A 21048-nucleotide genomic window follows, 5' to 3' on the forward strand; every position below is an offset into this window, starting at 1 on the left:
GGAAAAGACAGAGAGATGCAGATTTTTTGTTATAGATTATTCTAATCTCTCCCTAAAACAGACAGGTGGAAATAGCTCCCCAAAATATTGCCAGATAATTGTATGTTTTGATTATTTTCCAGAGGAAATTATAGTATACTATTTAAATGAGAAAAGAAACAAAAAAAATTGGGGGATTTTCCTTTGCACAGTGCCCTGTTATCATATCAGCACCTAGCCAGAAATATTAATGATTTGCATTTAATTCTCACTATATTCTATAACAAGTATGCTATTTCTACAAGACTAGAATATGTAATTGAATTAATTTGTGTACTCAGAGCATATATAGATGTCCTGCACAAGAATTAAAGATTTCTTTCCATTATTCACCAGCAAGTTTAACTTTTATCAAGCAATTCAAATTAGAAGTTAAAGACTGTAACAATTTCTACATGTGCTATCTCCTACATCTATCTCTAATAATACTGTGGTAATATAATATTTCAGTGCACAATAAGCAGGACAATATAATGCCTGAATCTTGAAATGAATTCATTAAACTAAATTCTTACGAAAGGGCAGAATTTTTACTAAAGCTTACAGCGAGTTATACTTAAGCTGAGATTAGACTTACTAGAAAAGCATCAGAAAACGTATGAGAAAGGCATATTTCAATTAAGAAGACTAAATGCATTCAGTGGTGCCATATAACGCTATCACATTATGTTAACGAGAGCATTTTTTTCTTTAAAATCCAGTTATAGTAATTGAACTTAGCTCTATTAATATAATAACTAAAATAACACAACTAATGGAGTCTTTAATGTAATGAAAAAAGTAAAATAAATAAGCAAAAAAATCACTAATGATAGTTTTTCACTGATTATATCTGGACAATCAGCAAAAGACTGAATTGAAAGAACAGAGAAAACAGATCAGAAAAACTTGGCCTTGACACCATCAATAATTAAAGAAAATAATTAACAGCTCGCATTACAACAATCCTCCTTACAATTTTGTACACAATCTCTGGCAGCAACTACTGCACTATAAAACAATTTACCATCCTACATATACTGGTGTTCAGGACAGACAGTATTTTAGCAAGCAGTAAGAATTTAAGGAGAGCTGATGTAGCCAAACCCACTACACTGTTCATAACTACTAAAACGACCCTATAAAAGTCATCAAAGTTGTCGTGGGAATGAGTTTCCTGTTGGTGAGCTCTTGGTGACTACCGCTCAGGACCCTCTGCAAGTCTTCCCAGTTTCTCCTCAGAGGTATCTAGCTCTCTTTGTTGACCAGGTACAGGGACTAAGGAGGAATTTATGCATCTAAATAATAGTTGTTTGCTTCCAACATGTTGCTCTCATTTGGGATCACATCTGAGACACAGCACAGTAGAATGGGTTTTCCCACAAATATTCCCTGTTTCTTCTCGCTCCTGGGCTTAGAGGCCACGGTTCTCCCTCAGTTCTCTCACAGTTCTTCTTGAGCTCTAGGCAAAGCTTTTCAGTAATATTCTTAAAAAAAAGGTAACTGAAAAGCAACAGGGAAGGAGACTGGGATATGGAAATACATTCAGTGCTGAATTGCCCAAGACAGAATCAGAGCAAATCCAGCTGAGTGAGGAAAGGGGGTTGAAAAAGGAGGTTCCTTTGGAGGTTCCCCCAACAGGTGGTTTCTGACCATTCCTGCCTCTTGAGAGACTGTGGCGAGTCTGATATTTCTGCCACATGGCACCTGGCTGACAAGGATGTCTGTCTGTGTATGATGGACAAAATGGAGTCCTGCTGTCCTTCTGCACTTAGGAGATCCCTTCCAGTGTTGGTAGCATGGTCACCTACCTTGAAAATTAGGACAATCAATTCTACAGCTTGCCAAAGGATTTATTTGATTCTAATATGGTTTTTCTAATGAAGAGACATATACGTTTTTGTGCAACTTTCTCTGAATAGCAGTTGTTTCTGTACTGAGGGTCCCCATAACACACGCCAGGAGATCCTGCCATGGCAGGAGCCATGGACTGCCAGGGCCTGGGGTGGCTGGATCACCCAGTCTGGTGATGATGAACACTGCGGTGACAAGCCTTGACCTGCAGCAGCCAGTGCGCAAACAGAAAGGCCATCATTCAGTCTCTGATGACATGACGTGCAGAAGCAAAGGCAGTATATGACTTGGAAGACCACAACAGTTTAAAAATAACCCCATCACACATTTATATTTAACCACATGTTAGGCAGAAAACACTCCTTGCAGCACTCCTTGCTTAACCAGGCTTCTCATATGAAGCTATTTAGCACAGTCTTTTGGCAACCAAAATCCAACATTACAAGCTTGCCTGAGGTCTGAAGTGATCTAGTCAGCAAAGCTGTAAGCTGCCATTTCCTCCTTCAGGATACATACCACAACAGGGTGATTCACTGCAGATTTTCAGGAAGTTCTACAGATCTTTTTTTTTTGAAAGGGATTGTTTTTTCAGTACTAATATAAGCAGGGGAATATCCATCCAAAACCAGGGATTTTATCTCTCAGCCTCTGGCCCTCTCTCCTTCTCTTATAAAAACATGCTTTCCTCTTCTTGGTCAGGACTCACCTGGAAAATCGATGTAAAAAAGGTGACCCATGACTATACAAGGGGTTCTGTAAAGGTAGTGAACATCCTAGACTCTGCAGAAAATCTTAAACTTTTGCATGAGGAAGACTCTCTCTTGCCCACAAGGTGGAAGATGTGGCATTTGGATACAGTCTGTGCCTATCACTCTGTATTCACACTTGACTATTGAGCCAAATTTATGATGCAACATCTGTATTAATGAATGTCTACAGACTACTGCTAAAGAACTTGCCCTTTTAGAATAGGGGATTTGGGACTGGGCCTCAGTGACAATAAAGAAACTTCCGTGCTCTGAGCTGTCATCAGGCTATTGCTGAGAAGAAATCAAGAAAACATTTTCCACAATGATGCAAGGTTGAACTTAAGAAGTTCAATTTAAGTGTAGACATCTGTTTCATAACTCTGCAAAAAACAGTTGGCAGGAAAAAGGTCCTAAAAGCAGAATATTCAGATAATTAATATAAAGAACAAAAAAGTTGTAATTTTGACTTAAGCTTTTTAAAGCAGTGTTATTAGTTTTACAAACCCCAAACCAAAAAGTTCTGAAATTTTAATCTAGAAGGAAATTCCTTTTAAATTCTTAATATTTTCAAGCCATCATCAAGATATTAAATAACGATGTGAGCACAGCACATTAAGTCCTGTGGGTTTTTTTCCACTGTTTCCCCCATATTTTAATATGTATAACTCAAAATTTACAGCCAGTAGCAATTAATTTAGAGAAAATTGTTTAACAATTCACAAAAACTTTTTTTTAAAAAAGAAGCTTTGATTTCTTTCCATATTTTTCTGTAAGTACTAGAATCATTTTTTCAAAGTATTTAGTTATTCTATTTAAGATTTTCAATCTTGTTTTTCCCCTTATCTAAACCTAAAATAAGGAATTACCACATGTATCCACATGTTCTTTTCCAAAAACCTTATCACACTTGAAGGAAATACATTCCCCCCCAAATTGTATCATTGTTTTACCATTCATCTCTTTTTATCACATTTTTTTTTTCTCATTATAATTGAGGACTAATAGGTCCTGAAACATGAATTCAAATTTAGAAATATTTGTCAACTACAGCAATAAATATTTGTAAGGGGGTTTTTTTGTTGTTTTGCTTCATTTGAAAAGAGAAAGATTGACCTAGCCCATGTAAGCAAACTTACTGATATAACCCCAAACACATTCAATAAATAAAACAGATGCATGGACTGAAATTTGCAGACTAAAAAACAATGGGACAGAAGCTCTGTATAAATGGGATTAGACAGCAGGATGGGCTGTTCTTACTTGTCATCATCTCCTTTTGAACTATAAGCAAACACTTCTGAGCAAGGAATTGAGTGACTGAGGGAGTACTTAAAAACAGAAGGTAGGAAAGTTGCTCTAGAAACTTTGCCCTCAATTCATGAATGTGCCAGATGTTCATACACCAGCAGGGATGTCTGCCAACTCCTTCCCCTTGAAAAGGTCTGGACCTGGGAAGATCCACAAGACCATGCTCTGCTGTCTTTATCCTTCAGTTAACTTTGGTCTCCCCAACTTTTCATGTAAACCTGACCCACTTGTTCTGCATGGCATCTGCAGAGCAAGACATGACCACATCTGGAGAGCAAGACATGATCAGTCAGGTGAGAAAACAGCTGTACAAAAAGGACACTTCAAGCCAGCCAGAAAATATCACCAAAAAGGAAAAAAGAGAGATAAGTCAAAATATGACTTTTTTTTTTTAATCTCCATATCTAAAAGTCTTACATAATGAAATACTTCTCAGCAAAATAATGGCTTCACCTCCTCTGTTTAAACACATTGACAATCCCTTTGACTTTGTGGGATTACATACAGTTAAAGTTAGGTGCACACTGAAGTACCTTGCTGAGCATGGGCTGCATGGCAGGAACTTCTGCTCACCATACCATTTAAATAATAAGCAATGCAATCTGCTTATTTGGCATATAAAGGTACTAAACATTTCACACGATAATGAGAGAGAAGCATCAATCACATTAGTCAGGTATGTTATGTATACCCCCGCAACCTACTGTGTGCACGTGTGTATGTTTAGACATAAATACATACAGATTCCAGGTTATTTAGCTTTCCCCCTGCTTTTTCCTTTCCCAGTGGGTGGTATGCAAGCTTGAAATTGTAAGAATTAAGGAGAAAAAGAGAGTCACTAAAGCTTAGAACTATGAAGGTGGTTCAAAGGGGCAGGCGACACATTTTGCTAGAGCCTGGGATATCTTTAGGATTTTTCTGCTTTTCTATTCATTACTGCGAAATGAGGGTGAAGAGGCCTGGCTCACATCTGGCTTTCCCCACTGCCATTAGACATAGCTGTGGCCAGGGCTGAGCTTCCAGAGGAACTTCCAGTGGATTTAAAACCAATCCTCAGTAGGCTCATATAAGAGAAAAATAGAAGAATTTCCTCACCACTGGAAAAGGCATGGCTGAAATGGAAAGATATACTTTTAAAACTGACTAATTACAGCACCACAATTCCTTTTTGTACCATCAATTTAGCCATGTTACAAGCAACAGAAGAATCATGTGATTTGCTACAGCACTGGGGATGCAAAGACTGCAGTGATCAGCAAATGCAGGAACAAATAGTTACTAAATGAAATTGTATTTTCCCATTCTCAAGGGAAAAAAAATGGGGGAGGGAAAAACTCTATAACGTAAGAGTTGGAAGGATCTCATTATATAATGAAACAGACCTGTCCTCATTTATTTTTACAAAATCTGATTTCCAGCAGAAAGGCACACACATTATGAGGGTTATGTAATTTCTTCCTCTCTGTTCATTTGGCAGCAACTGGGCACGCTTCTGTTTAAATCACCACATTTCTTCCCTCTCACTGAGGCACAGTTCCTTGCAACATACATAATACATAAAAGTAAAGCTGATTATTAGTTCAGAAATTTGAGTACTGCAAATCTTTTGGTCCCATATGTCTGGCTGCAGTTTTCACTCCAGGAAGCAAAAAAGAAAAAAAAAAAGAAACAAAAAAAAAGAAACAAAATGAACCACACAATTTGTGCCACACTTAACGAAAGCTTAAAAACCTTCAAGCCCTCCAGGGAGCGAAGGGCTGAGCAGAAGTACATGCTCTGCCTCCACTCTGCCAAACCGCCAGTGCAGCCACGAGCTGCACCACTGGGTATTTTGTCACCTTGGCACACACCTTCACCCTGCTAAGAAAATAAAAGATCCAGCCCAGTGACTGGGGAACTGAGTCCAACTTAACCTTTTCCTCGGGAATGAGATGCTGAAAGACCAGCTACAACTGGGGAAGGACCCACATAAGCCTAGGCTACTCCTCCTCCTTCACCACATCCCTCTACCCCAGCCCAAAGGATAGACAAATACATTTGCAAAGAGTTCTGAAATTAGAAAATTGGTTATGTATTTACATTTAGTTTCATAGAATTTATTTTCTCCTTTAACCACATTCAGATTTTTACACCTATGCTATTTTTCTGTCTCGTTGGGAATAGCTACTGTATCTTCCATTAACCAAACCACAATGAACAAAGCAATATGCCATCAAAAGAACATTTCTCACCTCCCAATACTCAACACCACGTGTTTCAAGCCACATGGGGCCCTGTATTCTACTTGGACAAAAAAAAAAAGTTATTGTTACAGTGATGTTTTTGCAAAAACTGAAAACTCTCCTGGGGATCTAGAAGATATGTTCACACCTCAAGTTCTATGGTATTCATGGATATATATACACTATATACAAAAACATAAGCAATTTATGGTATCCAAGGAGAGATATATAATAAACATAACTTCTACCTGGGCAGAGAATAAGGTTTCCCCCTGCCATTACTGTCACAGTATTTCTCCAATATCCATTCACAGCTAGAGATAAGTCATGCATCTCTGAACATCAAAGTTTTAAAAATAAGAATAGTGGGAACAGAGTTGGTTAGGAAACCCAGAAAGATTTTTGGAAGAGTACTTAGAAGATCAGAACATTTACCCCTAACAGCTATTTATTTCAAGCCCACCACTGTGGAGTCCTTGTGACTTACATAGTTATTAACGTGAACACACAAAACTCATTTTCTTTCCCTCTTCTTCAGTCAGCAGGATTTTTTTATGCATGTGGTGTCACTGTGGGGAAAAACTAGGTCAAAGAAATTCCCTTTTCCACCTACAACTAGCCAGACAACTGCATCCCTCATTTGACTGGATTCAGGCTCAGCTACAGAGACCAGAAATTCTGTTCAAGAGAATTGCGATTCTTTATATTTCGTAAGGAAGCAAACTCCCCAAGTGCTCTGCAAGTCTCACTGCACTTCACACTTCTAATCTCTTCACTGAGCACAAGTGCAACATACCTAGAAACTTGGGACATAGGACTGTCCCAGGCAACTTGATCTTCAGCTGGAGGGCTCGTTCCAGAAGAAATTAGAATGAGTACAAACCACACTGTTTTCACAACACAATATGTAAAGACATTTTTTCCAGCCTAGAGTACAGTGAAACCAGAATTGGTGAGAACAAGGGTATGGTTATTCCTACAATTTGAGGGCAAATGCATTCAAAGTGAGGCAATCCCATGGGAGCAAAAATTTCTGCTTCAGATCAAGTCAGTCTAGGTGCTGATCTCAGACAAGTCTTTAGGGTGGCTGGCAGTTGTTGCTACTTGTATGCAGTTATGAAAGCAATGTATTACCTACACAACTGTGGCATTTTTGTCCCCCCGACTCATATTTTCTGAGGTACAATGTAAAGCCCACCAGAGGTCTGGATATTACAGTTTAGAGTCTGCTTTTGCCTTTGGGTTACATCCCAAAAGGAGCAAAACAAGCTATCACACTGTGAGCCACACCATCCCAGGCCACCTCTCCACTGCAAGGTATTAGGAATGAATTTGACTTCATGAAATTGTTTGACAGTATCCAACTTCAAATGTTTGTGCCTCAGGAGTTCATCCCTCTTCGCCACCCACAATGTTCCCTGTCACTGGGCACAGCACCAAATGCAGTACCTGGGTGGAGGTGGAATTTCAATACTGGGTAATAGTTGGAGAGGATGGCTGTTTTAAGCAATGCTTTTCAAGTGCTGGCTGTGGTATATGGTTCATTAGGACTGACAGACTTCCTTCAGGAGATCTGTTAGCAGAGGTTCCAGGTGTTCACGGTACTTTCCCACCAGCCAGGATCACAAGCGGCAACCAGGGTTTCCTGTAGCCCACGAGTGGGCTGCATTCAGACAGGGAGAGGTGCACTACTACACCCAGAGAGGTAGTCTTGCATATAAGACATAGCTTACTGACTGCACCCAAGAGGCCCAGATCATGACTGAATCCTTTAGATAAAAGAGAAAATATTCATTTCTAGGAACTCATCTTAATGCAGTTATTGCCTTCACCTTTTCTTTGTCTCTCATCACTAAGAGGCAGAACAATATTCTCTAGAGCTATCCAAATCATGGCTCTGCATGTGCTAAACTACAGATGGGAAGCCATCACAAACTCGCAGCTTATGCCATTTTATGTATTTGCTGGTACTTAAACCATGCTCATCACCATATCAGCCAAGTACCTGGTAAGTTTGAGGTACCCTCAAAGATTAATACAGTTGACAGAGACCTCACTGAAAGCTCTATTAGTTTGCAATACTGAATCACTAGTTAAAGATTTGGACTGTCATCTCAACCACAAGAAGCTTACCAAGATCTACCTACTTATTGCTCCAGCATCACAGGAAACATTTTTAAATTCAGTATGCTTTAGTTCCTTCTATTCTCCATTTATATTTGGGGGGGGGGGGAAACGGGACACCAGGAGTTGAGAGAAAGCTAAGCTGAAATAACAAGCTTCACATTTCTCTTTGAGCATGGTGATTTTTCTCCAGGTTTTTATCAACTTCCCCTGGAAATGGCTGGTTTCTTCTCAAGAATAACAGGGAGCTGTTTATAATTTTCTTTCCAGTCCCCCCCACCATGTCTTTGAAAATGCAATCAGAATAGCAGAAGCACCCTCACGCCTGTACAGGAGCTCCACTCTCACACATGTGGTAGAGCACTTCTCCAATTCAGTTTCTCATCCATCAGCAAGCTTGGGGGAGGCGTGAGGGTGCCAGCAGGGGAGAAGGGCTCACAACAATGGAAAAAATCTCGCAGCAGCTGTGAGGAGCTTGTTCTGCAGCGGTATCAGAGAGATCTCATCGTTTCAGACATTTCTGGCACTTTTAGTGACGCAGCATGATTAGTGCATTCTGCTGCCTGTACTAGTTTGCCCAGTCTCAAGTTTACATGCTGTATTTTGAAGACTGCAGTAAATAACATGGCAAATTGCAGATATAATGGCATTTCTGGAAATACTTATAATTATTAAACTTGACTTATTTTTGTAGAGAAACTAATGCTCTAATTTCTTGTGACCAGTTAAAAAGTAATTACTAAAAACAATCTCAGGGAACATATAGCTTAGGTAGCATTTGGTCTTAGCAGCTTTAGTAACCAGGAATCTTCAGTTCTTAAATACACCGAAAATGTAACAACCGTTCTATGTATACACAAGCCCAGCTGTGTGACAGAAAATAATTTTAAGAAGCACACTAAGTATTTTGAAGGTCTCCTATCAGTGTTCATCTATCAAGCTTGATCTTCAGGGACTGGAGCTAGATGTAGGCTTTCAAGCTCCCTATGAGCTCAAATGGGGGAAAAAAAAAAAAAATCTCACAGAAAGCCAAAGTCTTGAACAAAGTAAGCTGAAAGACAGGATATCTTTAAGACTACAGTGACAACTGGCTGGGAACTGTAACATGGATCACTGTGTGCCTGGGGGCAGAAGGAAAGATTTGATGTCACATTTCCATGCAAACATGATCTAAAGTGATGTAAGCAAAGTTACATTTTCTGAGCTCTCATACCAAAATCTGTAATCATCACAGACATTTGCACAGTTGTAAACTGCTTATTAAGATACAATTTTAGTTGTCACAAGTGCACACATATGTTGTCTAATCCAATCAGGTGTGACATTTAAAAAGCAGTATAGTAGCTAGACCTGAACCACAGATATATCTCTTAGGCCCAATTCTCCTGCCTGAAGATGTTCATTGAGGAGTGTAACTAAATGCAGTGGAAACATGTTCTGACATGAATAATTGGGCAAAAAATCCAGTGTTTGGATACAGCAACTGGAATCTCAGATGTATGCAAACTACTCTGACACTGAGCAACAAATAAGAAACAATTCTGCTTATAAAATTGCCATTACTGCATTTTTGCTACATAATGAAGCATTTCTATGTTAAATGACATTTTTCTTATAATCAGAAAAAACTTTCTTCAAAGCTTGCTTGATTGTGCTAAAGTTCATTTTTTCTCTCCCACATTCCTAAATTCTGGTTTAAAAGCAACTCTTTGGTATGGATGCACTGGATGCATCCTTTATTACACTGGTATATCCCTGCTAGCTCTTCCAATAACAACAATATCAATTTTGGAAGTTTCCTCTCTGTTAAATTACTGCCAAGATTTTTTGGCAGTAGTAAAGGAAATTGCTGTGTTTATCTATACCATTTCTATATCAGAAATCTGCCCCCAAAATGTTTATATGATGTTTCTGTCAAACATAAGTCAGATGACAAAGGCCACTGCAAATACCCCAGAATCTGGGAATACAATTTGTTCCCTTAGATAGAAAGACAGTGCAAAATCTGTGAGGCCTATTAATGACAGTTTTTTTTAAATGTCTCCTTCCTGAAAATTACTTCAGGTATATGATAAATGTTTTAAAAATACAGATCCAAGTCACATATTTTGCAGCTTCTGCTGTCTTTCCTCTCTCCTTGTCTCTCAGTTTAGTGAGAAACTTGCTTTCAGGAGATTTATTTATAACACCAGCAGTCAGTTTGCTATTCTGTTGCTACTTTTATACTTTGCTACAAAGTTAAAAAATCTAACTCCATCCAAGGTGCTCCAGTGACAACAGCCATCACCCTTCAGTATTCTGCAGAAGGTCAAAAAGAGTCATATTCTTCTGACAGAGAATTCACAGTGATTTTACTGGAAAGTTATAGTGAATCTCTGTTTAATTAAGATTCTGCATGCTTTAATACACAGGAGCTTTAATTCTTGTAAAGATTCATCTATTAATAAGCAGAAAACTTATGACACTGTCAACAAGTTAGCTCTGACATACAAACCAAGAGCGGCAAATAAGGTAGTGTCCTTTGGTGGAGTCTCACTTTCACAGGAATTGCCTTTAGCCTACAGAGATGTAACACACTAACTAGAGCAAGTCATCGCAACTAATCTCATTTATATCAGATGCAGCTCCAGCAGAATATGTGCCAACACATTTCAAACCTATTTCCCAAAGCTTCTTACTACTAATGCCAGAGGAAAGAAAAATTGACAGTAAATACAATATAAATGCATATGCTTACAGCTATGCACACACACACAGTAGGTTAAATCTTTTCTCTGCAAGCAAGTAATACTATAAGCTAATTACTGCAACAAGTTGCAGGATGCCAGTGCGCTGCAAGCACTGTTCAACAAGTTAAGAAAAAGTTACATTTTTGATTTCCAAGAGGAAGGGTGGTGACCTATAAAGTTGTAAAGGAAACCACTCAACAAGTTTATTTCAATGCCCTTGCTAAAAACAGCTCCCTGGAATTATAGGAGTCTCCTCCTCATCCTGCTCAGAACAATTGGAAAAGTACAGACCATTTAAAATACTCTAAATTAATAGATTAAAAAAATAGAATGTATGGAGACAAAAAATAAGAGTTCATTGTTAATGGAATTACTTTGCTTATTTCTCCAATTTCTCTGGTAGTTGCATTTAGATTTATCCAGTGGAAAGAGTGCCTCAAATTAAATAACAGTTACATTTAAAATGGGTTACAGATCCTGAGTAGTCATTCTCTCCCAAAGAGTTTATTTTTCAGTTTATCTTAAATGCATTGGAGACAGGTTTAACTTAAGCCAAAATAAACAGTGATTGCTAGAAGCTTTGGGGTGAACAATAACATTAGCTGGGATTTGAGAAAAATTCATTACATTTTTTTAAAATACATAATCAAGTAGAGTCTGAAATAAGTGCTATATAAGCATTTTGCAAAATACAGGACAAGGATGAAATGTTTTTTATCTTGCTTACTATAATTTCTTCTACAATATATTCATCACAGGTATTTATGTGTAACTGTAGCATCAGCATCCTGCTTAGTCTTTAATGCGGTTATCCTCACTAAACCCAGAATGTCAGAACATACCATTAGCTGCACTTGAGCAAAGAAAGGACACAGCCCAAATCAGAACAGGGAAAAAAAGTCAGCATGTTTGTGTCACATAACAGGGCAGCATACACAGCCCTGGCAGATGCTAATACAGCCCCTTCCCCCTGCCTTTTGTTTGATTCCTCAGTAAATACTCAACTACAAAACCCGGGATACAGCTAGATTAAGACACACACTGTTTTGTGACAGAATAGGAGCTTTAAAAATCTCAGATGTAGACTACTGCCTTCACTAAAGGTCTGCCTTTACCCTCTGCATTTGGGAATGACATTGCTTTTAAGTTATGCAGTTGTAAAGTGTAATTACCAGCGGTATCTTCTGTTCCTCATGCACATGGAAAACTCACAGGAACTGGGACAGGCTCTGTGGCACAGGCACAGACGGAGGCAGGAGGCCGTGGGTCCCCGTATACCACCAAACACAGCGCTGCGCCTTAGTGAGTAACAGCAAGCATGCGAAGGGAATAAATTTAGCAGACGTAAGACTTTCGCAGACACGGAGGGCAAATGTTCCCTCCACAGAACGGATCAGCACAAACCTGACACCATGGTATTAGCCATGAAATCCTTTGCTGCTAATCCAGGTGAGAGATGGGGATTCATTTCCAGCTTCTCCTACTGATCCTTTCTATGTCAGCTTATTCCTGCTTTTCAGAAGGTCCAGAAATTTAGACTAATTAAATTAATTTTTTGGGAAACAGGCTAGTCACAACACAAATCTTTTCCTTATTGCTCAGGTTCCTTCTTAAAATACACAAAAAGAACACACAATTGCGAAGTTCAAGGATAAGAGGCCTTTTATTCATAAAAATCTTGTTTAATTAAATGGCCCTTGGGATATCCTGTTTTAATACTGGAAGTATGAAAGCTAATTCCAAAAAAACAGAAGGAAAATAAAAACCACATGAATCAGAAGTTGCTCTATTATCTTTTCTCCACAGTGAACTGGGAAAGATAGGAAATTTGGGAAAGTTAAACTTATCCAGGAAAATATAAGAGTAATTTCAAAGTAATTCTAAAATAATTTTAAAAAGCATCTATCAAAGCTATGACAGCACAAGGCCAAAGTCAGGTGAATGAACTAACATTCAGCAACCCAATACGTCCTGATTTTAGAAAGCTACAGATACATAATCCTACACCTAAAAGCAATGCAACACTAACTAGGACTTTTAAGTTTATCTATAGTCAAATCAGGGACAGTGCCTTACACTTTGGAAGCCTACCTTTGAATGTTTGTTTCTATTTTGCTTGTTTGTGTACAACTGCCACGATAATGCTGTTTGCTCCTTATATTAAGTCCTGAACTTCAGCACTTTACTCATCAGTCCATAGTTTAAAGGTGAATTTCTCATACCCATGGCTTTTTTCCTCCACAGCTTTTCCACCCCCAAGCATACTCCATTACCCACATGGCTTCCTGCCACCAAAAACAAACAAACAACAAAAAAAATTATGTAGTTTTGACAGATGTGCTTAATTTTATCACAGCCTTTTACAGGTTACATGGACCTCACCATTAGGAATATACAGGGTTCACCAACACCAGATTGTCATTTGGTATTCAATTTGCATGTTACCTTACCAGAAATGTCTCCATTTCTCCCGAGGGGGGATTTAGTTTTACAGGAATTGTCTATTACTCCTGTCCTAGAAACACCACGGTGACAAAGTGGCTCTATTCTGCCTTTTCTCGGGCTTTGCATCCAGAAAAACCAGGAATTGCCCCCGCCTTTAGCAGCAGCTCGGGGGGAGGTCCCGTCACCCCGGACACACCCGGGACAGGCTTTGGGACACTTTCTCCGCACACCTCATGTCACCGTGCGGGACTCAATCCACCCGCCCAGCCTGCTCCAACACAGCCGAACAGCGTTTTTCCACGTCGCTATTCCACGTGGTGAGCAGGGCCAGCACAAGGCTTGGTTTCAGGCACTGACAGACCAAAGTTTTGAAGACCTCTGGAGGCGTTCAGGACTTCCCAGACCCGCGCAGCGGCGGCCCAGAGGCGGCCAGGCAGCGCCGCCCGCCAGGCTGCCGCTTACGACGTGACAAGCAGAAACTGAAACGTCTTTTCCGCTCAACCTCTCCGCATACCCGCCGCCGCTGCCGCCGCGAGGCCGCGCTGCCCGGGCCGCCCCGCTGCGCGGCGGCGCTCCCCCGCGCCGCGGTCCCGCCCGGGCCGCCCCGCGGTACCTTGCGGAGGGCCGCCCGCAAAGCGCCGTGCTGCGGCGTCTCGGCCACGCGCGCTCCGGCCCGCCGCCCGCCGCCGCCGCGCAGCGCCCCGGCCAGCAGCGCCCGGGCCCGCCTGCGCCCCGCCAGCAGCGCCATGGCCGCCCGCTCCGCGCCGCGCCGCGCCGCGCCGCGCTCCGCCCGCGCGGGGGCGTTTCGGGACCGCCCCGCGCCCTGCCGCTGCCCCGCGCCCCCGCCGCGCCGCGCCGCCCCCACTCCGGCCTCTCTCCCGCGCAGCAAGCAGGTGCCCAGGCGCTCGGGTTACAGGCAGGTTTCTTTAATTCCAAGTAACAGCCAAGAAGCAACCGATAAACAGACGATGAAAGCGAACGGCGTTAGCGTGGCACGAAGCGAAAGGGCCTGTCCCTGCTGCGGGAGGAGGAACACAGCGATGTCGGAGAGCAGGATACAGCCATACCCTAGGGAGCGACCCACGAGGGCCTCATCTGCTTTAAGATTTTTCCTCTTTTTTTTTAAGAAAAAAAAATCCGCTCCTGTACTTGTTCAACAAGGACCAGCGGAACTGAGGACACGCTAGTGACTCACTAAAGGTACAACACTGTCTGCTCCAGTTGCAGATGGGTTTATTTTCTCATGCAATGACGCAGCCGCCTTTCTCCTTGAAGGGATTCTTTTCCTCGGGAACACCCTTCACCAGGGGGTCCTCACCGGACCTCTCTTCGATGTAATTCTTGATCTCTTCGGAGCACTTGGACACCTTGAGTGAAGGAACAAAGAAGTTTCTGCATTATACCCACAACTTATGTTGCACATCAGAATAGCAAAATAGTTAATTCATACTCCCCCCCCCCTCTTATTTACCTTCCCATTAAATATAAACGATCTGACCACATGGCAAGCACTAGGCATCTATACACTCAGCTTCCTTAAGATAACACTTTTTCAGAGACTGATATTCACAGGATGTGTGAATATCACCGGAAATTTATATGCCATGTGAAACAGCAGTTGCTAGGCAGGTAATTTTCCATTTTTTTTTTTAAATTAACCAATATAGTTATATTAAACTGAGGATCACAAAAATTCCCCCTCAATACCATCATGACATCCTGCTTCAGGATCAGTAAAATTTCAATCAACAGTGTGGTATCTGTTTTCCAAATAAGTATAACTTTGTGTCTTTCCCAAAGAAAACATTCAATAATGATTTTTCACTGAGGTGATAGAAATTGTCTCCATGTAGTTATACAGTAGCAACTATGTGCTGAATGGGAGTAAAGAATTAAATGGAAAAGACAATTTACTTACAGGTTACCTGGGGTTACTTCAAACAATGGTTAATAAAATATCCTATTGTGTTATGAAAAAATATAATATGGATGGTATCTTGCATGACATTCATAGCAAAATAGCAATGATGTGCTTCTCCACAAAACCCCATGAGTGGAGAAATGGGTTTAGTTTGCATTATCTGAAATGGGAATGCAAGTGTTGTAACACTATTTGTGGAGAATGAGGACCGACAAGCAGATCCACAGACTCCCGGAGATCCCTAATCAATCACATCTCATTTCTCTTCCCTAAGGTAGCAGAATCTGTCCTTTGATGCTCAAATATCTGAAATGTGTGAGGACGTGTTCCCAGCTCTTTCCCCACCTCCTCCCTTCATGTTTAATAATACCTGCAGAGACACAGTAAAGCAGAGTCAGCAGAAGGAACCATCTGTTGACCTGGTTGGAAGATGGCTATTATTTCTAATTTAAGGCCCCTGGTTTTCTTTGTTAGTTGTATTTTACTCTTTAGGTATAATTATAATGAGAATCAATGAATTTACCTGCTCTATGAGAGGCCAACAGACCATGGCCTGTGAAAAGTTATGCCTTAAGCCATTAGAAAGAACTCTAAGTTAATTCCTAACTGAAAGGTGCATCAAATAAGATCTGACTACCTATATCTATCACACAGCAGAGAAGAATTTGGACCTGCAAATCCTATTACACATATGCCTTGTTCTTCTACTCTTAGCCAACCTGTTAATTCAAACTGGGGCACTTTTTGCTATAGGTAAGTTGTGCTCCTGAGTATATGCAGGACTGGGCTTTCTTTTACTTCAGTCAACACTTTCAGTATCTTTTTCATGCATAACGAAAAAAGTCTGCTTATATACCCATCTGGATATTTTTATTAATTTAAAAAACTATTTAAAAGGACATTTCCTCATTGTGCTGTAAATGTGTAGGATGCAGGAGAAAGGGGTCAGGAAGACTTTGGCTAAACATTTATATTTTTGTCAAGAACAGAAGCGTGGAATCTGAATTTCCATGTATTCATAACAACTATACAGATACTGGGGAACTGTGACATCTAAAACCCAAACTTCATTCTCATACAGTGAAACTGTTATATAGTGCAATGGTAAAATTGAGAATGTTGTTTGTGCTTTACTACAAATGATTCCAAAATATCGATTTCCCTAAAAAGGTCGGCCTTTTGGTTTATTCAGAATATTTAGGCAAGAGTTTATTTTTTTTATTTTTTTCCTAAGGAAAATCGAAATCTATGTATCCTGCAGAGTGTATTTCAGTTGCGTGGGGACTCTGAGGGATGATCTAAATGCCTATAGTGCTTAGACAGTGTCTGGCTATCAGTACTGCTGGAGCTTTGGCCCATACCATTATACATCACTGATCTTTAAGTAAAACATAACTGTGGCATTGTTATTTTCTGGTTTAAATTCCTAGACCTGCAAACTTTGAATCTGAAGAATGTAATTCACATGAGTAGCTCCACTGATACCATTACATAAGCGCATTTATAGTCCTAAATAGAAGTGGTCATTTAGATGTAGTCTTCGTTTCTGCTAGCATGCAATTTAATAAGAGTTTTATCCTGGGGCCTGGCCCAGGGCAGCTAGCCCCCCTCCGGGTCGCGCTGCCGCCCAAATTTCTCTCTCTTTGGCGTCCCGGGAGCCAGCACGTCAAGCCGCTGCTCCGGGGCCCGAAATGCACGTTTTCTCTCCAAATCCCCGGCGACCACGGCCAGGCGGCCGGGGTGCCTGTCCCGGGGGCAGCTCGGCCCGGCTCTGCCCCGCCGCCGCCCCGGCACCCAGCAGAAACCTCGACGCGCCGGGCAGCGCCCCTCCGCCCCTCGCCACCCCTCGACCGGGACCCGCACTCCCTCGCGGTGCGAGCGCGCGCGGCTATTTCACCAGCGCCGCAAAGGGGGCGGCAGGGACCGTCGGCGCAAACTGCGTGTCGGCCGGGCGCTCGTCTGAAAATAGCGGAGGCTCTCCGCGCCCGGGGTGCGTGCAAAGCCGCTGCCGAAAACCCGCTGCCCGTGTCTCTCCCACGCCGCCGCGGGCACCGGGCTCCTCGGCTGCGCCCGGCCGGGCTCCGCGCTGCGCCGGCGCGCCTCGCCCCGCCGCGCGGCTCGACGTGCCCCCGCTGCCCCTCCGCGGCCCCCGCAGCCCCGGGGGGGGGACCCGGCTTCTCCCCGCTCCGGCCGCAGCCCCCGAGCGAGCCGCACCGGGCGGGCGGGCGGCCGCGGGCCCGTGCGCCGCCGTCACTCACCGGCTGCCTTTCCAGCTTCACTTCTTTCCGGAGCTGCTCCACTTCCATTTTCAGTTTATCCTTCTCGCTCAGATCCTCTATGTTGATCGCTGGCATCGTCTACACTGCCGAAGCGCGGCGGGAGGGAGGGAGAGAAGGAAGGAGGGAGGACAAAAGGTTACCTCTGGGCAAGGAGGGCGCCGAGGCGCGGAGCCCCCGGACGGACGGCGGGACGGCGGCCCCCGCCCCCGGGCTCGCGCTCACTCACACGGTGCCGTCCGGGCTGCCCCGCTCCCCCGCGGCGGCGGCTTCCTCTGCTGGCACCCCTTCTCCACGCCGCTCCGGCCTTTAAACCGCCGCGGTAATCCCCCCTAACCGGATTAACCGCAGCCGCCCGACCCCTGGCCCCGCTCCCGGGGCGCCGGGACGCTCCCGGGGGCCCTGCGAGCACGGGCAGGGCTTGGGCGGCCCCGGCCCGGCCCCCGCATTGCCCGGCTGCAGCCTGCAGGCACGGCGCTGAGCTGGGGGGCTCTGGGGCGCTGAGCCGCCTCTCCCCTCCACTCCCTCTTCGCCCCCGGCTGCTGCAGGGACAATGCAGCGAGCTCAGCCGAGTGCTTTGGCCCAGCACTTAAGTCTTTCCTCCCCTGTCGCCTTCTTCTGCCCCCCCTTTCCCTCACAATGGTTCTTCTTCACATGTATAACCAGAGCTCCTGGGATCCATGCTCATGGACCAGAACCTTCTCGCACAGTGTGCTGGGCTAATGCAGCAGTAGGTGTTTTGCTCAGACACGTTCCCGATACTTATGCAGTAAAACTGTGAAGGGACTGGACTAAAAGGCAGAGAGGGGAAGGAACCGCTTTCAGGTCAAGCATCCAGGCAGCCAGCCAGGCCCATTAATGGCAGATACAGCCGACTTTCTTTGATAGGTATATCTGTAAATTAGAGTTGCAGCTTTGCGTGAGAGGGCTGCCATGCCCAGCCTGTGCAGAGTATCTCTGGACTCATGGAGTTATGACGGGTGCTGAGAACGGGACACTCTGTAAGAGAAGTGATGGATTCAGAAAACACAAGAAAGAACTAAGAAATTCTCCTGTGATTTCCATGGTTTACTGCATGTACTTTTGAGGTCTAAGATCCCAAATAAGAGGCTAAAAGCTCTGGAACAGGGCCCATGTGTGGGCCTTCCTCCATGCATGTTTGTACAGCACTTGGCGTCTCTGATCCTGACAGTCACTTTCATACCAAACCAGGAGGCAGCAGCCACACAGCCACATCCCTTTACACTGAGCAAAGCTGCAGGCCTGGAGCAACCCTTAAAACAGGCCTGCGTGAGTGCGTCCTTTTGTCCTTCTGGCACTTCAAAGGCAGGCAGTCCCTTCTCCTTCAACCTCGGGCTATATCCATATAGACCCTCCTTTCTCCTCCTCCTCTCCCTACCCATCAGATGTAAGCAGCTGCCAGTGGTGCACTAAGATTTAGCCCTTTCTCCTCCTGTGCTGCTCCTACAGTGTTCTTGGGGTTTGTCTTTGTTTTGTTTTAGCCAGTTCACTAAAAACAGTTCCTGTTCCCGCCCCTCCAGCTTTTATCTCCCCGCACCCCCTAGCTGTTGGTATCCAATTTCTACACCACCACAAACTACACTGACAGCTGCACCCCCAAACCCCGCCAGCTGTTGGTCCTCGGGCCAGTCAAAACAGCTGGAACCAGCTGGTGGCTGATCAGCGCGGCCTTTGCCCGTGCTGCAGACCAGTACCTGGGCCCGTGGCTGCCATGAGCGCTGCGTGGAAGGGATGGCAGGGCGCAAGGGGCAGCGGGGCAGCAGGGGCTGCTGCTGGGAGGGGAAATACTGCAGTGTAGAGAGGCAGAGGACATGGGTGAGATGGGGGTATGTGGGGCCACAGTGACCCGAGGGTGATACATAGAGCGCTGTGAGGATGGGAAGGACAACAGCAGCTTGGTACTGATAATCTAGAAGGGAGTCAGAACATTACTGACATGTCTAACTCTGCTGACTGCAGTTGATAAAGGACTTTTTCCCAACAGCCTGTAATACTTTAAGCCAAATGACCACTTGTGATGTTAACTATTACACTATTTCAGATATTTTTACAAATACTTACATATTCTAAGTGAAGTTCATTGCTGTTATAGCAAAGCAGCAGCTAAGTAAATATTTTGCATTGTGCCGTAGTATTGATGGATAGCTATGTTTAGTTCAGACTTTGATTTGTATGTGTGTGTACAGAGAAAATGGAAGTTGACATCTGCGTGACTGCATTCATTTTGCTGCTTTTGCTTAAAATGATATTTGAATGCCTTTCTTTGCAATTCTAACAAAATCCGATGAATGGTAAAGGACATCAGCCTAGTCATATTAAAATCACCTGAGACTTTCTTAATATTAGAGAGATGGCATTTTGATTTTTCTGCAAATTAAAAATGTGTTTTTTTCTACTGGAGGGACCTAAGCTGTATTACAGCCACTGTGCTTAATAAGCCTAACAAAACCACTAAAAAAATGAGGACATCTGTTATTAACAGTTGTAGCAATAAGACTATAAATCCTGGCAGATTCGTCCTGTGGTGATACCTCAAATTGTACCAGGGTTTGGTTTCTGTCACTAAGACACTCACTTATCCTTTGTCAATTTGAGATTCTGAAAAAGGAACTTTTGGGAAAGAGAGGGGTGAAGGTGCTATTCATATCCCCCTAGAAGCTATCTAGTTCATAGGGTTTTATAGAAGTTTGCTCCTCTTTCTTGCCTTTATGGAACATAAAATCTGGTCAGAATCTCCCACGATATATAAGAAAAATATAGAATAATATAGAAAAGTATAGAGAAAGTCAATTCCTGAAAGAAATTAGGATGCTAGGAAGTTCCTCCTTCTTAGAGCCTGTACAGACTGTGGCTTCTTTTCTGCAGGCCACAGATTTCCATGGGACTGTAATGCAATCACATCAATGGCAGTGGCTGCCTGAAGGATTGAAGTCCAACTCCCTGTAAAGGGAGTGGAGGAGAACAATAGGGGATCAGATTAGTTTATTGTTATCTACAGAGAGCTGGGTGCCCAATTTGCAGTTACTCTTATCTCTGTTACTGTATTTAACCTGGAGTAAACATTAATTAATGTAATAGCTCTAATAGATTAGACAGGGAAAGCATGCTGCTCACTGTTCAGCCCTCCTCCCCCAAATCACAGTGGATTGCCTGGCAGTGTTGAAAGTCTACAGAATAAACAAAATCATGATATTTCCTGAAATCCAGCTCTCTTTGAGCTATTCAGAAGTTTCATCCGTTCAGTCCCTCGGGGTTTCCAGGAATCCAAGCCCACTGACAGTACCCTGGCTTTCATTAGTGTTATACATAGTGTTATTAAACTAATAACCCGGGTTAATTAGTGTTATCTCTAGTGGTACCTGCTAAGTGGCCTGTGCCTGA

At 43.1% G+C, this 21048-nt stretch overlaps 1 protein-coding gene across 1 annotated transcript in view; it reads right to left on the bottom strand.

Moving 5' to 3' along the window:
* Positions 1-14197, bottom strand: part of LOC106483518 (probable acyl-CoA dehydrogenase 6) — a 91272-nt gene extending 77075 nt beyond the window's left edge. Inside the window, exon 1 of the mRNA XM_067292192.1 lies at positions 14063-14197. Coding sequence (XP_067148293.1) covers positions 14063-14197 — 135 coding nt within the window. The remainder of the gene's footprint in view (positions 1-14062) is intronic.
* Between the last annotated feature and the right edge of the window lie 6851 nt (positions 14198-21048).

The sequence above is a fragment of the Apteryx mantelli genome, chromosome 2, assembly GCF_036417845.1.
Source record: "Apteryx mantelli isolate bAptMan1 chromosome 2, bAptMan1.hap1, whole genome shotgun sequence".
Taxonomy (NCBI): Eukaryota; Metazoa; Chordata; class Aves; order Apterygiformes; family Apterygidae; genus Apteryx; species Apteryx mantelli.